Source organism: Mus caroli, chromosome X (genome assembly GCF_900094665.2).
Source record: "Mus caroli chromosome X, CAROLI_EIJ_v1.1, whole genome shotgun sequence".
Taxonomy (NCBI): Eukaryota; Metazoa; Chordata; class Mammalia; order Rodentia; family Muridae; genus Mus; species Mus caroli.
The window spans coordinates 41,292,236-41,313,610 of NC_034589.1; the positions used below are offsets into that span (position 1 = coordinate 41,292,236).

General features: G+C 40.7%; 1 protein-coding gene across 4 annotated transcripts in view; it reads right to left on the bottom strand.

Moving 5' to 3' along the window:
* Positions 1-10,609, bottom strand: part of Znf280c (zinc finger protein 280C) — a 49,269-nt gene extending 38,660 nt beyond the window's left edge. Inside the window, exons 1-3 of one of the 4 annotated variants that reach the window (XM_021153219.2) lie at positions 10,359-10,609; positions 7,746-7,834; positions 4,921-4,967 (exon numbers count right to left, since the gene is read on the bottom strand). In XM_021153219.2, the coding sequence (XP_021008878.1) occupies positions 4,921-4,951 (31 nt within the window). In that variant the 5' untranslated portion in view covers positions 4,952-4,967; positions 7,746-7,834; positions 10,359-10,609. Of the gene's footprint in view, positions 1-4,920; positions 4,968-7,745; positions 7,835-10,327 lie in introns of all 4 variants that reach the window. The other 3 variants (XM_029473463.1, XM_029473465.1, XM_029473464.1) reach the window with 3 other exon arrangements.
* Between the last annotated feature and the right edge of the window lie 10,766 nt (positions 10,610-21,375).

The window sequence follows — 21,375 nt, forward strand, 5'->3', positions numbered from 1 at the left end:
AAAAAAAAAAAAAGATTTATTTATTATTATATGTAAGTAGACTGTAGCTGTCTTCAGATGCACCAGAAGAGGGCGTCAGATCTCAGGACAGATGGCTGTGAGCCACCATGTGGTTGCTGGGAATTGAACTCAGGACCTTTGGAAGAACAGTCAGTGCTCTTAACCACTGAGCCATCTCTCCAGCCCCTTAGAGAACTTTCATAGGAAACTTTTTACAACTTAGAAATAAACACTAAAATCACTTTTCAAAGTGTCCCTTTTTCTTCCTGCAACTTTAACTAGCAGGCTGAAAGAGCTGCGCAGTTCCTGTGGAGAGAGAACAAAGGTTGTAGCTTTAGGCTATAGATGTTAGTTGCCTAACCCTCAGAAAGGGCAAGAAAAATTTTAGGACCTTTAAAGTATATCTTGGGATACATGAGTCCCTATAACCAAAAAAATAAAAAAATTAATTAATAAAGGAAAGATGCCTACTAAGTCTGTCTACCTGAATTTCAGTACCAGGACCTACATAGTAGGAGATAAATGATTCTCACAAACTGTCCTCTGACTTCCTCATATACCACATGCCTGCACACAAACTCACACGTGTACACATACACTAAATAACATGGTTGAGAGGGGAGATGGAGGGCAGTCAAAGGAAAGTACTCAGCAGATACAGCACTTACTATGTAAGCATGAGGATAAAGGTTCAGATCCCAGAGCTCACAAAAAAGCTGGGCAGATGAGCTGGAGAGATGGTTCATTGGTTGAGAGCACTTATTGCTGTTGCAGAGGTCTTGGACTCAGTTACCACATTCCATATGGTACTCACACTCATCTGTAACTCTAGTTCATTGGTTTCAAATGGCAACAGGTACATATGTGGTGCCCAGATACACATGTAGGCAAAACATCCATACATATAAAATAAAATGTTTTAAAAAAGAGGAAAAAATGCTGAGCATATGTGGCAGCCACCTATCATCCCAGCACTCTGGAGGCAGAAACATGGCATCCTTAGGGCAAGATGCCGAACTCCAGGCTCCTAACGCCAGGGATCCTGCTTCAGTACAATACAAATACAAAATCCAGGCACAGGAAAGGTGCCTCAACACGTAAGGGAACATGCTGCCCTGCCTGACAACCTCAGTTCAATCCCAGAAACCCTGGGCAGCCTACTTATAGAGTAAGTTCTCTTCAATCTTGTGATTTCTGGTGATCAAATTCAAGTTTGTCAGGTTTGGTGGCAAGAACCTACAGCACCATCTATTTAGTCCAATTCTACTTAGTTTATAAATAAATAGTACGTCTAAACAATGAAAAATGGTACTTTTAGAATATACAAAATAAAAAATGGAAATGTTTCTAATATATTAATAAGATATGAATACTAACAGCATACTATTGTTAGAATCATCCATGAAAAATATTTACGTTGGTCATCATAACAAATATGATTTAGCTGGGCGGTGGTGGCGCACACCTTTAATCCCAGCACTTGGGAGGCAGAGACAGGTGGATTTCTGAATTTGAGGCCAGCCTGATCTACAAAGTGAGTTCCAGGACAGGCAGGGCTACACAGAGAAACCCTGTCTTGAAAATCCAAAACAAACAAACAAACAAACAAACAAAAGAAAAAAACAAATATGATTTAGCCAAAAAAAACCCAAAACTCTGAAATGATTAACTATACCTATTCCTGTGGTGGATGCTTGCAGAGAGGGCTGCAATGATGAAATTGAAAATTTTTCCTCTTCTATAAGAATAAATCATTAGCTAATGGCAATTGATGATTCAAGAGACAGCTATAATTTTTTAAAAAGATTTATTTATTTAGTTTATGTATGTGAGTACACTGTAGCTGTCTTCAGACACGCCAGAAGAGGGCACCAGATCTCATTACAGATCGATGTGAGACACCATGTTGTTGCTGGGAACTGAACTCAGGACCTTCAGAAGAGCAGTCAGTGCTCTTGACCACTGGGCCAGCTCTCCAGCCCGAGAAAGTTATAATTATGGGTATTTATCTTTGTATTTTTAAAAAAATTATGTGTATGAAGATATTGAGTGCATGCGTGTATATGAGCCATATGCATGCCTGGTGCCTGCAGGTGTCAGCAGAAGGTCATGGATCGCCTAGCACTGGATTTACAGATGGTGGTGAGCCCCCAAGTGGAAGCTGGGAACAGAACTAAATAAAGTCCTCTGCAAGACCAGCAAGTGCTCTGAAGTGATGGATCATTTCTCCAGCCCATTATATGGGTATTTTAAAGACAGAATATAGAAATGATGATTAGAAAACCATCTAAGTAATTCAAGGCAAACACCTTGGGAAGACTAGGGAATACATAATTATGTGCATATGTACATGCACACACCTATGACTATCCCTCCTCCTTTCAAAAAGTTGTAGATATTGCCAGACATGGTGGAGCATGCTTTTGATGCAGAGACAGGTTGATCTCTTGGAGTTTGAGGCCAGCCTGTTCCACATAGTGAGTTCCAGAACAGCCAGGACTACATAGTGAGAACCTGTCAAAACAAATAAACAAACACAAAACAACAAAAATAAAGCAAAAAACAAGAAAGAGAAAAAAGAAAGAAAGAAATTAAGAAATTTAGGAAGGAAGGAAGGAAGGAAGGAAGAAAGGAAGGAAGGAAGGAAGGAAGGAAGGAAGGAAGGAAGGAAGGAAGGAAGGGTAGTGATGAGGGCTGGAGAGATGGCTCAATGACTAAGAACACTTGGTGCTCATCCAGAGGACCCAAGGTTGGTTCCTAGCACCCACGTAGGACTTCTCCCACACGCTTATGCCCTCTACAGGTGCATGTACACATATGCATATATAAGCAAATAAGACTAAAAAACCCCTTAGAACCTTTTTGGCTTGTTTGGCTTTAAATAACTGTGTATTGTTTCAGCTAAATAAACTGGAAACCTAAATTAAAATAATAACAATGGGGATGTACATGTGATGGAATCAGATTTGGCTGGAGGGCAGGGGGATAACTAATAACGTAAAATAACTTTGGAATTTGGTCTTAGACAATGACATTTTTACATTTCAAATCCAGTCATGAGCTATCAAAACAGCTCAGCAGGGAAAGTGCTTCAATGCCCAGAAACATTATAGGTGAAAGACGAAAACCAATTCTTTTTACTTCTACATGTGCAACAAGGCAGTCATTACTACTACCCTGCCATATAGACACGCACGCACGCACGCACGCACACACATACACTCAAAACACAGCACAGTAATAATGATGATACAGTCATTTCTAAAGGTATTTATATTAAAACAACATACCTGCCCTTGGCCCCAAATTCGGCTGATACATTAGAATAGCTTTAAATGGCAGTGCATGAAAATAGTAAGTTGGGGACAGCATAACAAGTTGGTGCCATTGTCCAAAATTTTAAATATCCCCTCTTATCCACGTACGACAAGTTTTGTTTTGGTTTTGTTTTGTTTTTTGCAGTGCTGGGGATTGAACACAGAACCTCATGCATGCTAGAGATAAGTGTTCTACTACTGCGTCACACTCTGAGCCCTAAAATTATTTCTTAGCATAATCTTTTCTAATGTCTAGTAGTTCTCCTATGCCTCTAAAACAACCAAACAAAAACTTCTCATCCTCCAAATGGAACCAATATTATAAAGCAACTGCTTTCATTTTCAGTCTATCCCCTAAAATGTTATGCAGGATCATCTAAGTTACACAAATAAACCATAATTCAGTTTCACATTTTTATATTCAGTGTGTTTTCTTCTACCTCTAATCAATTCAGTCTATTATCAGAAATTCAAGAGTTAACATGATAGGTCAAACTTTTCACTATTTTCAATGCATCTGAATTGTACATGTTCCACATCAGAGGGAAGGACAAATTATTCACACTTTGTTTACTACATAGAAAGCAGGCATTAATCTACAGGCTAAGAAATCTGACAAAGAAGGTGATACCGAATTTAAAGAAACAAAGGCGACTTGTGTGTACTGATAGTTTTTAAAAGTCACTTACTGATACATTTGATTTCTACCTTACGTTTGCTTATATGTGTGATGTATGTGCACATGTGTGTACTCATAACAACCAGAGGAAGACCGCAGGTGTCCTGCTCTATCACTCGCCACCTAATTCCCTTGAGAAAGGATTTCTCACTGACCGTGGAGCTAGGCTGCCTTCCACTTACACCAATAATTCACTTTTCCTTGGCCCCTTTATCAACTGCTGGGATTGCAGAGGGAAACACAGCCACGCCTAGCTTTTTCCCTGGGTGCTGAGGATTCGAACTAATAGTCTCATGCTAGTGCAGCAAGCAAGCAGTTTACCAGTGAGCCATTTCCTTAGCCCATCTACTCACAGTTTTTTTGTAGATCATTCACATTTTATTATATGTGTAACTTTAATTATTTTAAGTAAATCTAAGTAAAAACTAAATGTACACACCTCTCAGTAAACCTATTAAAGAAAGGTTCTCAGTATAAATGCCATTCATGGGTTGTCAAAATGGCTCAGCCAGCAAAAGGCATTTGCTACCAAGCCTGATGACATAAGTTTAACTGTAGAAGGGAAACCCTCCCAAGTTGTCCTCTGACCACCATATGTATGCACATGTGCATGCACACACACACACACACACACACACACACACACGCACACACACACAAATAGGTAAGTAAATGAATAAATAGATGTAATTTTAAAAATCCATGGGCTGGAGATTTGGCCTAGTGGTTAAGAGCACTGACTGCTCTTCCAGAGGACCTGAGTTCAAATCCCAGCAACCACATGGTGGCTTACAACCATCTGTAATGAGATCTGATTCCCTCTTCTGGTTTGTCTGAAGACAGCTAGAGTGTACTTATATATAATAAATAAATCTTTTAAAAAAATCCATATATGCTAGTATCAATTGCAGAAACGATACTTACCTTTTTCTTGAACAGAGTTATCTTTATCCATCAAATTGAAGAACCAACTAAAACCAAGTACAAGGCACCAATCAATTTTATGAGTTCCAAATAATACTAAACACTGAAACATGAAACTCGAGTCAGAAATCTTTGAGTCTAATTTCCATCTTAAGCAAACTTATCATATGACTCCTGACAAGGTAAGAGGTTAGAACTTTGTTTTCCACCTTATAAAATAAAGGCACCAGGCTGTAAGGAGTTCTCACTGATACAGGCACGTGCTGCCAAGTCTGAAAACCTCAGTTTAAGAAAGAACCAACTTTACCCGGGCGTGGTGGCACACTTGGGAGACAGAGACAGGTGGATTTCTGAGTTCGAGGCCAGCCTGGTCTACAGAGTGAGTTCCAGGACAGCCAGGACTACACAGAGAAACCCTGTCTCGAAAAACCAAAAAACGAAACAAAACAAAAAAGACAACCAAACAAACAAAAGAAAGAACCAACTTCTGCAAGTTGTCCTCTGATGTCTGCAAGCACGCTCTGGCATGCACACACATGTATGCATGTACATGTACGCATACACACACACACACACACACACACACACACACAATCATTTTGATATCTTTGAACTCAAATGTTGAAGTCTTATATTAACATGTTAGTTTTCATATTTCTTATATTTTTGTTATGATTTTTGCCTCTATTATGCTCAGGGTTGGTTTTCTTTTCTTTTCTTTTTTTTTTTTTTTCTGGTATTGTGTGGAGATCTTTTTTTGTTGTTTGTTTGGTTTTGTTGAGACAAGGTTTCTCTGTGTAGCCTTGGCTGTCCTGGAACTCACTCTGTAGACCAGGCTGGCCTTGAATTCAGAAATCTGTCTGCCTCTGCCTCCCAAGTGCTGGGATTACAGGCGTGTTCCACCACGCCCGGCTGTTGTGTGGCGATCTTGAGTGATCGATGTGTGTGTGTGTGTGTGTGAATTAAATAAAACAAGATACAGTTCTTGTACTTCAATTATGGGACCTGAGTCTGATCACCAGAATCAATAGCATAAAAACATGCACTTGTAATTCCAGAGTTGAGGGGGCAGAAACAGGGCTCCTGGGGCTTGTTGTCCAACCAGTCTGTCGTCGTTGGTGACCTCCAGGCCAATAAGGAAACCTTATTTCAAGAAGGTGGATGAAATTTCTGAGGATGACACCTGAGGTTGTCCTGTGGCTTTTACATGCACCCACATATAAACATTTACAGGTGCACCTGTGCACCCACAAATACAATGCATGATAAAAAATCAAAATAAAATATGTAGCACTGGGGGCTGGAGAGATGGTTCATTGGTTAAGAGCACTGGCTGCTCCTCCAGAAGTCCTGAGTTTAGTTACCACCAACCACATGGTGACTCAACCATCTATAAGGGGATTTGATGCCCTCTTCTGGCATGCAGGCATACATGCAGATAGGGCCCTCATATACATAAAATAAATAAATCTTTTTTAGAAAGAAAGAAAGAAAGAAAGGAAGGAAGGAAGAAAGAAAGAAAGAAAGAAAGAAAGAAAGAAAGAAAGAAAGAAAGAAAGAAAGAAAGAAAGACTACAAAACAAAATCCAGGCATGGTTGCTTACAGCTTTATCCCCACCCCCTAAATGAAGACTGTTTATAGGCATTTAAGATTTTATTTTTATGGTGCTGGTGATCAAATTTAATATGTGCTAAGCTAGTGTCTTTCCAAAAGCAACATATTCCAGCCCTATTTGGACCTTTAAAAACAGGTGTTACATTAAAGTAATCAAAAATTGAGCCAGGTGTGGTGGCGCACGCCTTTAATCCCAATACTCGGAAGGCAGAGGCAGGCGGATTTCTTAGTTCGAGGCCAGCCTGGTCTACAAAGTGAGTTCCAGGACAGCCAGGGCTACACAGAGAAACCCTGTCAAAAAATTGAATAGAATTCAATTTTTCATTCTTCATTAAAAAGAATTTCAGTTTAAATCCTTATATTTCAGTTTCATTCTTCATTAAAAAGAATTTCAGTTTAAATTGTATCTTGAGTCCTCATACACACACCATATAGTTTACAATGAGAGGGTGATACACAAAAATCATGAATTACAGGCTAGGTTAAGCTATACAGGAAGGTTCAGGGTTAGCCTGAGCTACATAGTAAAACTTGGGCTTGGAAAACCAAGAGCTGCCACCAAGCCTGATTATCTGAGTTCAATCCTTGGAGCTCACATAATGGAAGGAGAAAACCAACTTTGTAAGTTGTCCTTTAACCATTACATGAATGCTTTGGCATACTTGTGCATGCAGGTGCGTGTGTGCGCACATACACACATGCATTTACAATATAAAAAGAATTAAATGCATTTGTTTATATTTTCATTCCCCACTTTTCTCTTCCTCTCTCTCCTCCCACTTTATACTGTTCCTCTTTCTCTCTCTGAGTCAGGGTCTTGTTACCCTGGTTAGCTTGAAGTTTTAATTGTACACTGGTCTGGCCTTAAACGTGCTGTGATCCTCCTGCTTCTGCCTCCCAACTGCTGAGATCACAGGTATGTACCATCATACCTTGATGGTATAAAAAAGGAGCATCATGTCTAAATTGTTATCAAATAGCTGTTTCTGTAACCCTTTTATCTTTATGTCAATTATTAAAGTAAAAGCAATTTGTGGAGAATAAATTTTAAAAGCCTAGAGGTACATTTTTATTCAAGTTACTGGGTTTTTTAAGGCTTCCTAAAGTATTACTTAATTTAATCTAAAAACCAATTATCTTTCAAAATGTGTGTGTGTTTGCATATGCGTGAAAGTCAGAAGACAGCCTAAAGGAGTTGTTTCTCTCCTACCATATGGGTCCTTGCGATTGAGCTCAAGTTGTCAGGTTTGGTGGTAGCAATTATATCACCTTCCTGGCTCCAGAAAGACAAAGTCCTCCCTGAAAACAGAAAGAAAAAAATTATTCAGCTATAATTAGTATATACAAATTGATCCCTAGTACTTCCAAAAATTCTGTATGGTTCTAAGTGTTCTCCTAGAAAAATAAAATAAGTGGAAGAAAAGGAAGGCATAGAATCCCTTCCCTTCATAAAAAGGTAATGTTAAGTGGCGCAACGCTGGGCTGAAAAGGCCAGCCTCTATTGGAAATTTTAGGAAACTGGAGCAAAGGGATTGAATAGGAAAAGCTGAGGTTGGCAGTTCTTCATTATCAGTACTCTTTCCAATGCTCTTCTTCAGTTTTTAAACGTACTTGGATATAGTATTATTCAAATGCTAAAATGTACAAACAATATAACATCTTTAAAAACTGTAGTGACAAGAGGCTGGAGAGATGGCTCAGCACATGTGGCTCTTCCAGAACTCAAGAGGCTCTTCCAGAGGTCCTGAGTTCAGTTCCCAGCAACCACATGGTGGCTCATAACCATCTGTAATGGGATCCGATGCCATCTTTTGGCCTGCAGGCATATATGCAGTTCGGATGCTGTATATATAATAAAATAAGTATTAAAAAATAGGAAAATGATTTTTTTAAATGTAGAGACGGGAATTGAGTAACACTTCTTAAAAATTTTAGGCGAACCTCCTTGCTTTTCTTTCTCTGGAACTTCGACATACCTATAAAATAAATGAGGCATTATTTAATGAATTGAACCTTAGGCAAAAGCTAGTATTGGCGTATGAACTGGTTTTAAGATGCACTTAACCCTCAAGAAACTGGAGTCCTCCCTCAGTGAGTGGAGAGGTCTGGTGAGATGGGGGTGGGGGGATGGGGACATTCTCGTGGAGATGTGGGGGGGAGGAGGTATGGGATGTGAAACAGTAAGAGGGTGGACCAGGAGGGGGATAAAATCTGGACTGTTAAAAAAAATTAAATAAATAAATAAATAAGAACTGGTTTTAAGGTGACAGGGATGAAGGCTCTTAGCTGGAATCCTGAGGCAGCAGGATCAGGGGTTCATGGATAGCCTTAGTTACATATCAAATACAAGGCTGGCCTGGGCTATTATGGGACCCTCTCAAAAACAAACAAATAAACCCAAACAGTAGGAGGTCTCCGAGACTGGCTCAGCAAGTAAGGGGGTCTGTTCCCCAAACTGATGATCAGAGATCTACCTGCGGGACCTATACAGTAGAAGGTGAGAACTTAAAACTACCATGTTGTCATCTGACCTTCAAACTGTGAGGACAAACGTACACACACACACACACACACACACACACAGACTCACACACAGGTAATTTAAAAATCCCCACAAGTGGCTCTATTTACTGACCTCAAAACAGCTCTTTAATACCTTACAACCCTGTAGAGGAGTGGCATCAAACAAACACTCAATCAAATGTTATCACAATTGCATTTGTATGGCTATTAAAGCAAAGGCACAGATTAGCACCTTCATAGATACAGTGTTTCTTTTATTTTTATTTATTTCTTTTTCTTTTTACTTTAAGATGGCTTGAATCACAATGTATCTCTTTAAGGCACCTCACAAATACCTAGGGAACTTTTGTAGCTTAAAACTGGATTTATGTATCAAATACAGTTTTAGAGGAGCTAAAAGACACTGAAACTGATAATCCAACCCCCAAAACAACAAGATCAAAAATTCAAGCTCATAGACTTAGCTGATCCTCTCAAACAAAGAGAGGTCCTTGGATAAAGATCTTCCACATTTGGAAGAAACGGGTTCACTTCACATTGAGACTTCTTCCTAAAAGAATTCAAACTTGAGGAGCATTGAAAGGGACTCCCATGTCTGCAGCAGGGTTTCCTCCTCCGAATGAAATGCTTCCCCCGTTGCTTAAAAATGAAAAACCCCCGCACAGCTTACTGATGGAAAATCGTGCATTTAAGTCCACGTCTCTCCAGTCTGGGTTTTTTATTTTCTAGAATCTAGACAATAACCCGACGAGAGCAAGATTTCTGTGACAGAGAAGGGCAGTTCCTTTGGGAAGAATGCCGTGCCCTACTAGCACGGCAAATCCGCTAGCAGTTCTGGGTAAGGGGTAAGATATAACTTAAGGGCCTCAGGAGCCCGAGGCTGGAAAGTTCGGCTTGCACCATCAGCCTTTCCCAAGACTGAAGAGATCCGCAGCCAGGGGGGTTCCGTCGCTATCCAATGTACAAAAGAGCCCCGGGGGCTGACTCCAGAAAGCAAAGCCAGAGAGGTCCTGGGGCCCGGACAGCCTCCCAGGCCTTCGGAGGCCAGGCTAGCGCCCGACCCGGGCCCACGCGGCCACCCATGCCCGGTCCAGGCCTGGGAGGCGGCAGCCCGCGATCCCCACAAGCACCCCATGCTCCGCGTTGCCCAGGCGACCTTTCCCTTCCCGGGGCCTGAAACAAGATGGTGGGCCGTGCGCCATCGGGCTTCGGGTCCCTACTATCCAGGGCACGGAAGCCCTGGACTCGCATCGCGGCCGCTTTGCTCACCTTCGAAGCGGGGAGGCGCGGGGAGGCTTACCCAGACCGCTGCAGGACGTCCGGAGCTCAGAGGAGAAGGAGGAGCAGCGGGAGGAAGAGAAGAAGGAAGGACAGGAGGAGGGGAAAAGAGGGGCGAGGAGAAGGGGAGGAGGCAGAGCGAGAAGGGAGGAGCAAGGAAACGTAGGGTGCCTGCCACTCAAATGGCGGCGGCGGCGCGGCAGCGGTAACCATGGCCAGAACCCTAGAGACTTCCAAATGCCGGAGCTGCCAGAGCGCCCCAGTATATAGCATGCACTGCCTGACGGATAAACAGTCACCCCAAAACGTGTACATCCGGGCACCCTGGTGACAGGCCAGTGATGAGTGCTAGCATGTGCACTGCCACCAGCAACCTCGAAGGACCTGGCCTGAGACTAGGAATCTGGCCTTGGGAAAGCAGAACAGCTCTGTTGGGAAATCTCGGCCATGCTGTGCACCAACTCCTGGGTTGCAGCCCCAAAGCCAAGCTCCACATTCTGTCTGAGCACATGCGAATATAAGATCTGTGATTGCCCTGGGGATAAACATTAAAAGTCCTGGTTTTTAAAAACACCAGACTTGATACACCTTTCACATTTCAACAGAAAAGAGGAATTCAGTCGACTTGTTTAAGTCATTGGCTGATGGTACTACGGTTGTTTTAAACACAATTCTGTTTTGCTTTTTTCACTCCTGTCATATAGAGTCTTGTAGTTACATAAACTATTTTTTTTTTAAATTTTCAAGAACACTTGCTAAAATACTGCTTACATGATAATTTTCTTCTTTTTAAAATTGTTGTTGTTATTTTGTTTGTTTTATGGGTTTTGGCGGCTGTGGTGGTAGTTGGTTGGTTTTTTATTGTTGTTTTTTATTTTTGTTTTCTGTTCTTGATTTGTTTGTTTTTGTTTTTGTTTCCCCTGACACAGGGTTTCTCTGTGTAGCTCTAGCTGTCCTGGAACTCGCTATGTATACCAGCCTGGCCTCAAACTCAGAAATCCACTGGCCTCTGTCTCCCAAGTGCTAGGGTTAAAGGCATGCACCACCACTGCCCTGCCTGAGTGGAAATTTTAAAGATATGACCTGCAACTCAAATGAGTCTGTTTTGGCACCTCCGGCAAGTTAAGTAAGAATCTAGGTGGGCTTGTCCGATGGTGGAATCCCTAGCTCTTTAATCTGCACTCAGGAGGCAGAGGCAGGCAGATCTCTGAGTTCGAGGCCATTCTGGTCTACAACGTGAGTTCCAGGACAGCCACAGCTACACAAAGAAACTCTGTCTCGAAAAAGCCAAAATAAAATGAAAATCTGGAGCCTGTGAGATGGCTCAGTAGATGAAGGTCATCCCTGGGCCCCACATGGTAGCATGGCAGGGGAGAACAGAGTTCCTCAAGTTATCTTCTGATCTCCACATGCCTTAGCATGAACATAAAACACACACACACACACACACACACACACACACACACACACACACACACACGCGCGCGCGCGCGCGCGCGCCAGACTGGGCTTCCTATAGCAGAATTTTAGCAGAACCATTGTTTCTAGCATGAATCTGGAGCGAAGGCCCCTAGGCTTTGAAGTAGCCTTATGTCAGTGATTGTTCTCTGAAATTTTATGGGGCTATTCTTTTAAAGGAGGCTCAGAGTCTTTGCATAACTTAGTCCCTAGTCCTGACCTACAAACCAGGTTGTCTAGTATGGCTGAGAACTGCTTCACCCTAACCTCAGATAAGTAATTGACTTGCTAAAAGTGTCTTTTGTGTAACAATAAAAAGTGCTGAAGCTTTTAGAATTCAGCCCTGAGAGGTTGATCTCCCTGAGGTTAGAGGTGCCTCAACTCCTCCTGAAGTGTCTCCCACGCTCTGCCATGGGACAGTTTCTTCTGTAGAGTGTTTCCATTTTTCCCCACAAAGACTGCTATTTGTACCTAAAACTCTCAGAAAAACAGGTCTCAACCAGTCAGTTTAGGGAGAGGCAGTTTTATGATGTGCCAATCAGAAGCGCAGTGTTAAGATTTTTTTAAGAGAAAAAAATGTTAGTGCTAGAAAATGTAATCCAACTACATTTTATGTACAGGACAGCTTGATACAGCCTTACATTTCAGCCAATATAAACATTGCCAAGCAACAGAATAGCAAATGTGTGGTTTGAAGAGAATGACTTTCACATCTGTAATTCTTAGTGGCAACAGAATAGTTTGCCGGGTATGATGGCACACGTCTTTAATCCCAGCACTTGGGAGGCAGAGGCAGGTGAATTTCTGAGTTTGAGGCCAGCCTGGTCTACAAAGTGAGTTCCAGGACAGCCAGGGCTACACAGAGAAACCCTGTCTCGAAAAAACAAAACAAAAACAACAAAAACAAAAACAAAAAAACTACCTATAGTGATGAGCATGTAGCACGTTATTTCCAGTGAAGTTTAACAAGAGAAATCTTTCAGTTGTTATTCTCACCAAGGCTTACCACTTGACTAACAATGAAATGTCCTGGAACTGTCAGAGGAATGATGGCTACAAGACTATCTTGAGGGACTGGTGAGTCAGAGCTACTTAGAGATAATTTCCTTTCCCGGGGCTTTATTTCATATCTGCTGGCCACTTTTTAATTCAATATTTGCAAATCCCTCTAGAGACTTGTCCTACAAAATGAAATAGGGTGTGATATGTAACTGCTGGAGTCATGGTACAGAGAAAACCTCGAACTCAGAAATCCACCTGCCTCTGCCTCCTGAGTGCTGGGTGCTGGGATTAAAGGCATGCGCCACCAACTCCCGGCAACCAGTATGTATTTCTGTTTGCTAGTGGAACATACTTAATCTCAGTTTGGTCAAACCAGCCATAAGAAAAATATTTTTGATGCAGTTGGAAGCATATCTGAACTAGTATAATAATGATATTATTCTGTCTAGAGTTGTTTAGGAGCCTTTTACATCTGAAACCATACGCATTTACATAATTTGTAACTATTTCTTTTTCTGTTGTCATTTCTTTTATTGTATCCTAGAAAGTACCCTTTGAAGTACCATCATCTTTGATTTTGATGAAACATAATTCATCCACTGTTTTCATTCTTGTTTTTGTATTACAAATAAGAAACCACTGCCTAATTCAAACTCATGAAGATTAAGACCTAGGTTGCCTACTTAATATTTTATACTTTAGAATTCTGATGTCCCCCTTTCTTCAGTTTTTGTATAAGTTTGTATTAAACACTGGGCATGCTCCTCTCATATTCCCCTAAGCATCCTTCTTTCCCCCTTCCCCTCTTGTGTCTCTCCTGTTCCCATTAATGATTTTACTTCTATATTCATATCATATATACATACATTACTTTAATTAATTAATTAATTAATCAGAGACAGGGTCTCATTGGACCCAGTCTGACCCTAAACTCACATAGTAACTGAGACTGGCCTTGAATTTTGGATCACTTTCAAGTATATGACCATTTAAAATTTGTTGCCTGTCAGTGGATACTGTTCCCCTAACTGGGGTGTCTTGTCTGTCCTTAGTGGGAGAGGATGTGCCTAGCCCTGCAGTGAGTTGATGTGCCAGGGTGGGTTGGTAAGGGGTGGGGTGGGGAGGGTGCTCTCCCTTCTCAGAGGAGAGGGGGATGGGGATGGGTGTGTGTGTGTGAGGGAAGGACTGGGAGGAGAGGGGCTGCAATCTGAATGTAAGATAAATAAATAAATGGAAAAAAAGAGAATATGACAGTTTTAACAATATTATTTATGTGGATCCATTAATATAGGCAGTCATTTATCAACTTTTAGGATGTTCTTCAATTTTATATTTTTGTTTGAGACAGGGTCTTACTATGTATCCCTGGCTGGCCCAGAGTTTGCTATGTAGCCCGACCTGACCTTGAATTTACAGAAAACCACTTGCCTCTGCCTCTCTAGTGCTGAGATTAAAGGCATGTGCCATCACCCTCAGCATGTTCTTCAGGTTTTTATTAGCAGTGCTTTCTAGTTCTCTTTATTGAATTCTCTCCCCTGCTTGGTTAGGGTTACTCCTTTGTACTTTATTGTTTGGAAGATTGTTGTGAATAAGATCTGCTTTTCTCCCGTTGTTCTCACCGGATTGATTATTGGTGTATAGAAAAGCTACTGAGTTTTGAGTATTGACTTTATATTCTGCTATTTTTTTTTCTGATTTTGTTTATCAGCTCTAAAAGTCTTTTGTTGTAATATTTAGGATAGTCTAAATATAGGGTATTGTCTATGAAGTCAAAATGTGACATCTCTTCATTTGATTTTCTTGTCTGTAAGAGCAGTGTGGTTTGTTAATTGCTGAGCCACTGTCTCCAGTCCCCTCCTTTCTTTAGTGCTGTTTGAACATATGAATTTCTCAGTCTTGCCTTAGATCGCTGTCATGTTTCTTTCATTTGGTCATAGTACTAATACATTATAGCGATGTTCTCCATGGACTTTTTTGCTTGTTTGTTTGCTTGGTGGTGTTTGGTTTTTCAAGTTAGGATTTCTTACCTATTAAGTTTTTAATTTGAATTTTATTGAGTTTTTTTTCAACTCTGAGATTTTTGTTTGGGTTTTATTTTTTTGAATCTCTGTCTCTTTACCAAATATCTCATCCAAGTTGTTAAATTTCTTGTTCACGTTTTGAATTGAATTCTTTCCTTCATTTATCTGCTCATTTGTATCCTCTTTGATGTTGCTAATAACTTTTAATTCTAGGCTCTTGAGTTTATTAATTGGAACTTCAATCAACCATTTTAATATCTTTGAACTCCAATATTGAAGCCTTGTAATATTAACATATGTTTGTTTTCATATTTATTATATATCTATGTTGTGATTTTTGCATCTATTAGGCTTATGCTTTTTTTCCTGGTGTTGCGTGGAGATCTTTTGAGTGATCAGTGTTTTCTTCAGGCCTCAGTCACCAGTCTTCCTCAGAAGAATGAAGGCACATTGTAGCAATAACAATACAAAAAAAAAAAAAAGGAAAGCACTACCGTTTTTTTTTTTTTAAGATTTATTTATTTATTATATGTAAGTACACTGTAGCTGTCTTCAGACACTCCAGAAGAAGGCGCCAGATCTCGTTAAGGATGGTTGTGAGCCACCATGTGGTTGCTGGGATTTGAACTCTGGACCTTCGGAAGAGCAGTCGGGTGCTCTTACCCACTGAGCCATCTCACCAGCCCCCAGCACTACCGTTTTTTAATGTTGAGATTTTATTAGTTTATTCTGAATTTTAGATCACTGTTTTTCACTTGGATGTGTGATATTCGGGCAGATAGGATTTGTAGGAGAAAGTGTGTGTGTGTGTAGGGGCGGGGGAGAGTCACCTTTCTAAATAAAAAAATATGATTGTTGTAACTATCCCAAGAAGCTTGAATCCACTTAAGAAATGAAAACCTCAAGGTATTTGTCCAAACATTCACGGTGAGTCTCCATTGTGACGTATCCTGTATCCAACGAATCACACCTGAAAGTTGTACCAATCTCAATTATAGTCACAAGGTTTCTTGTTTATTTTTAAAAAAGATTTATTTTTTTTTTTTATTTTCATGCTTATGTGTGTGTGTGGTTTTTTTTTCCTGCATGTATATAAATGAACCACTTGTGTGCCTGGTGCCCTGGAAGGCAAAAAAGGACTGGTATAGCTGGGTCCTCAGGTCCAATTTTCTGAGGAACTGCCAAACTGATTTCCAGAGTGGTTGTACCACCTTCAATACCAACACCAATGGAGGAGTGTTCCTCTTTCTCCACATCCTCGCCAGCATCTGCTGTCACCTGAGTTTTTGATTTTAGCCATTCTGAATCTCAGGGTTGTTTTGTGTAGGGGAATGCCAGGACAAGGAAGCAGGAGTGGGTGGGTTAGTGAGCAGGTGAAGGGGGGATGGGATAGGGGGATTTTCAGAGGGGAAATAAGGAAAGGGGATAACATTTGAAATGTAAATAAAGAAAATATCTAATAAAAAGAGAAAGCAGTCCCTAGTCAGCTGGGAGCGAGAGTTTCTCCTCCCTCAGAAGGACTTGTGAAAGAGATAAAGATTGCTGTGTTCATCACTCACTCTCCATCCCTGTTTTGAATCCCGAGTTATCTTGGAATAAAAGCTTCAGAAGGGTCAGTCCCTTTTGGTAGATAGTAAAATGGAGGGAGTGTGAGCACGAGGAGTCACAGGACAAGATAGAAAGCTAGAGCATATGGAGTATAGTTAAGCTTTTTCTTTTTGGAAATTCTCTCATGAGAACTAATCAAAGCAAAAGGGATCAACATCAGTTTCTTCTGAGGCCAGCACTTCAATGGTATAAACGCTTCTGACTGAGGCCCTACCTGTTTAGTTCCCCTTACTGCTTAACATTGTTATGGTAACAATGTCAGCTAAATTTTCAAATACTTAGGCCCTTGGGGAACACACCAACATCTAAACGACAGGATTAATATTGTTAATAACTTCATGTTGAAATATTGAAATAACTTCATTATTTGCTAGCTATTATTTTATCTTTCCTGGAGGAATATTGAACTATTGAAGTATTTTTTCAATTAAAAATTTTTATTACATTTTATGTGTGTGTGTGTGTGTGTGTGTGTGTGTAAAACTCATGGTGTTTTCCTTCTACCTCATGTGTTTTGGGATTGAATTCAGGTTGTCAGTCTTGTCAGCCTGCTCCTCTACCTTCTGAGCTATATTAATTACTCTGTCTTACCTCACACCCATTTTAAAAACTAAGTTGTTTATATTTTTGACTTGTACGACTTCTAATAGTCTGATTAAAACTATTATGATTATAAAATTATGATTATAGTTTTGTCATAATAATTTTTAAATACTTTTCCCCAATGTGTGGTCTCAGGCACAAGCATTTTTTGTTTTGATGAAGTTCAATTTAACTGCCTTTTCTTTTGTGCCTTTGGTATCACATTTAAAGACCATACAAGGTCAAGGTAAGTTATATCTGTATTTCCTTTTGAGATGTTTAAAATCTTTACATTTTGTTTTAATATATGAGTGCTCTGTCTGCATATACACCTGTGTGCCAGAAGAGTACATCTGATGAGCCACTATGTGGTTGCTGGAAATCAAATTCAGGACTTCTGGAAGAGCAGCCAGTGTTCTTAACCGCTTAGCTATCACACCAGCCCAAGATATTTAAAATCTTAATCCTTAGAGTTAAGTCTTTGGTCTATTTTGTATCAATTCATGTTTATACTAAAGGGTGTGTAACAAAATCCTTGTTTGTTATGTGGAAATACTATGTTTTCTTCATGGAATGCTTAGGACATGTGATGCATTCTTAAATGGTATATAATTTATCCTGAAAATGGAATGAAGAAACAAAATACAAAAGTTACAGCTTGCTTGATGTTTAAAAAAAATCATATATAAAGAAGAGTTGAATCCATAGAGCCTAAGAGGTGATTCGTGGTTGAGAGTGAACAAGAAGGGATTCCATGTGAGCAGGAATTGTTCCTAGGATGAAGGAAGGACTGCAAACTCTAGAGAATTGATGGATGTCTAGCATAATGAAAATATTGTGTGCCACTGAACTGAACACTGTAAATCAGTTCTTTGTATATTAGGTAAATTTCATCCTTAGATATGAATGCTAACAGAGCTGAGAGTACTCCTTTGTATGTATCAATGTGCATAATTATAAATGTAAATAATTCCATGTTCTTGATACCTGATAGAGGAGAATAGTGACAATTCAGCTGGCTTTAGTATGCCATGAGCTGAAGGATTCGATTGTTATTAAACCATTTTAAGAACATCATATTGTTCCTTCTAACACCGTGTGGGCAGTTATTAAAGGAAGCATATTGGTGGGAATAATCTAACATCCTCCCATCAAATGACACATGCAAAGGCTGCATTAGAGCATGAAATGAAAATCCTCAAAATGGTGAATGTCAAAAGATTAATAGCTTTCATTCTAGCCTTCGGTTTTTTGTTTTTGTTTTTGTTCACAGAATGGTGCAGAAATGATACCTGACAGCTCTAACCTTCAAGGAATTTGCTGTATAACATTAATAGAAGGAGGTATACAGTCAACCATTGTGGGTTCTAATAAATATGAAAACATTTCGCTAGCTCGTCCCCACAGGAGCTGCCATGACTGATGGTTTGAGCAAATGGCTGTTTCTTCTTCTGATTTAGTTGTCTGGCAAGAGGGACAAACTGATAATCATGCCTCTGGAAAACAAATGCTACTCTATCAGAACAGATTACATGCCCCTCCTCCCTTGGGCTTTCCCTGTAGCCTTGTCACTGAGCTGTGAGAGGAATAAATCCTTAAAACTTACCTAATACATATACTCATTTCATGTTTGGGCCTCTGTTACCTCCCTTCTCCCAAAAAGGCCATTGGACCTATACTAGTTAGAAACACTGTATTATAAGTAACAAACATCTCAAATCCTGAAGACCTAATCTGTAAATGTAAAACTATATTCAGAAAGCTTTTTTATTTGGTGGCTTAATCATGGCATCAAAGGAGATGCTCAAGTTAGGGCTACTATTGCTGTAATGAAACATCAGGACCAAAGCAAGTTGGCAAGGAAAGGGTTTGTTTGACTTATGTTTAGTCATCACTGTTCATCATCAAAGGAAGTCAGGACAAGAACTCAAACAGGGCAGGAACCTGGAGACAGGAGCTGATGCAGAGGCCACGAGGGCTGCTGCTTATCGGCTTGCTCAGCCTGCTTTCTTATAGCTCCCAAGAGCAGTAGCCCAGAGGTGGCCCCACCCACAAAGATCTAGGCCTTCTCTCATTAATCACTAATTAAGAAAACGTCCTACTGGTTTATGTGCAGCCCAATCTGATAGAGTCATTTTCCTCATTTGAGGCACCCTCCTCTCCAATGGCTCTATATAGCTTGTGTCAAGTTGACATAAAACTAGCCAGTACATTTCTTCAGAACAAGAATATATGAAAAAGTTTCTTTTTTTATTAATTTTTATTCTCACATATATTATATCCTGACCTCAGTTTCTCCTCCGTCCCTTCACACCCAAATACCTCCTCATCCACTCTCCTGAAATTTCCCTTCAGAAAAGGCAGGGCTCCCAGGGATATCAACCAAACATGGTATATCAACTTGCAATAAGATTAAGTGCCTTCCCTCATATTAACTGTGGAGGAGGCAACCCAGTAGGAAGAATGGGCACCAAACAAAAACATCAGAAACAGGCCCCACATCTGCCTCAGTTGCACCATGGTCATAGCTACCCAAGAGGCTGGAATGTTCCAATTTAGGTTTATTGAGCTTGGAACATGCTAATTTATTTATATTGGACCTCTACATACACAGGCAAGTAGTGACACTAATGAACTGGAGGTGGGTACTATATAGGGTCTGACATTGGATCAACGTTTAACCATTAATATTATCACAAAAATCTCTAGCTCCAATTGCTCCCTACACACACACACACACACACACACACACACACACATGCACACACACACATACAGAGAGAGAGAGAGACAGAGACAGAGACAGAGACAGAGACAGAGTTATTCCTATATGCCATGCTGTTGTCCTCAAACTTTACCTGTTTTCCTTGCACTTGCTACTCTAGATGTGTCTTCTTTCTCAGTAATGTGACTTCTGTACAGGCTTTCTAAGTCTAAACTGCATCTATACACCCTGAAACTGGTTATTCCTGAAAAAATTTCTACTCCCACTTTCGAATTGAACAACATTGAAGTCTGTTCCTTTCTGCTCTGTTTTAAGCTTCTTCCTCAGGCCAAATACAGAAGTGGTGTCAGAATGGTAGCTACTTTTACTCTGCAAAATGAAAGTTTTGTTCTATTTTCCTTCCTGCTCTGTTATTCTGTAGTCCTCAGTCATACTGGAAAGTATTGTAGACATGGGGAATTGAGTGAGTGGTATATTTGGAAATGTAAAGCCCACTTTGCCTTGTGAAAATTAAAACACTGGACACACACTCAATTTGACCAAGGACACTCTGAGTTTCTGTGAGCTATGCATCATTCTGAGCCTCTTAGGGTTCAGCCTTCCTGGGTCTGAGCTTCCCAGAAGTCTGGAGAGCAGGATGAGAACCATCACTAGCATGGACAGCATGCCTCTGCAGCTATGTCTTCTGGTCCACTTTTGGGAAACTCTAGGAGGAAGAGATGGGATGGTGTTCTAGCCTACAGCTTGATGCCCTTAAGGGGGCATTGTTCCCCTGGCCTGGCTTGCAGAACTCTGGAAGTTTCTCCCCATCCCCTCACCAAGGGCTTTGCTCTACAGCCACTGACTAGGCTTTCCAAATTTTTAAAGGCTCCCATGTGCTTGTTCCACAGCCTCCCACTTCCAGCAGGTGGCAAAAGCAAACTGGGGGGGCTGGCGAGATGGCTCAGTGGTTAAGAGTGCCGACTGCTCTTCCAAAGGTCCCAAGTTCAAATCCCAGCAACCACATGGTGGCTCACAACCATCCCTAACGAAATCTGATGCCCTCTTCTGGAGTGTCTGAAGACAGCTACAGTTTACTAACATATAATAATAATAATAATAATAATAATAATAATAATAATAATAATAATAATAAAAGCAAACTGGGAACTAAAGGATAAACTTGGAATTTTTCTCTACAGGTTGAGAGGCATCTGGGAGCTGCTAATGCTTGAGGCATGGGGGAGTGGGTAGCATGTCCCCTAGAGAAGAAAAGGCCCACCTCTCTTTTCTAGGAGACAGGCAGCTTTCTCTTCACTTATCTAAGGGCCCATGCTGGATAAAGGGACTATTGGCATTTCTTCTAGACTCTGTCCCACAGTTACTTGGCAACAGCCAGGTATGCCTGACTCACTCTAACAGGGGCTACTCTCCCCACCTCTCTCCTCCTCTTGCTTTAGCTCCCTTACCCTCTTCCCCTTCTCTCCCCATTCCCCTGCCCCTCTCTCTTCACATGCTCATGGACAGCCTCCTCTATTCATATTCTCTCTCCTCTCTCTCTCTCTCTCTCTCTCTCTCTCTCTCTCTGTATCTTCTCTCTGTGTTTCTCTGCCTCTACTACCCCCTCAACTGCCCTCCCCATGCCCTAAATAAACTCTATTCTA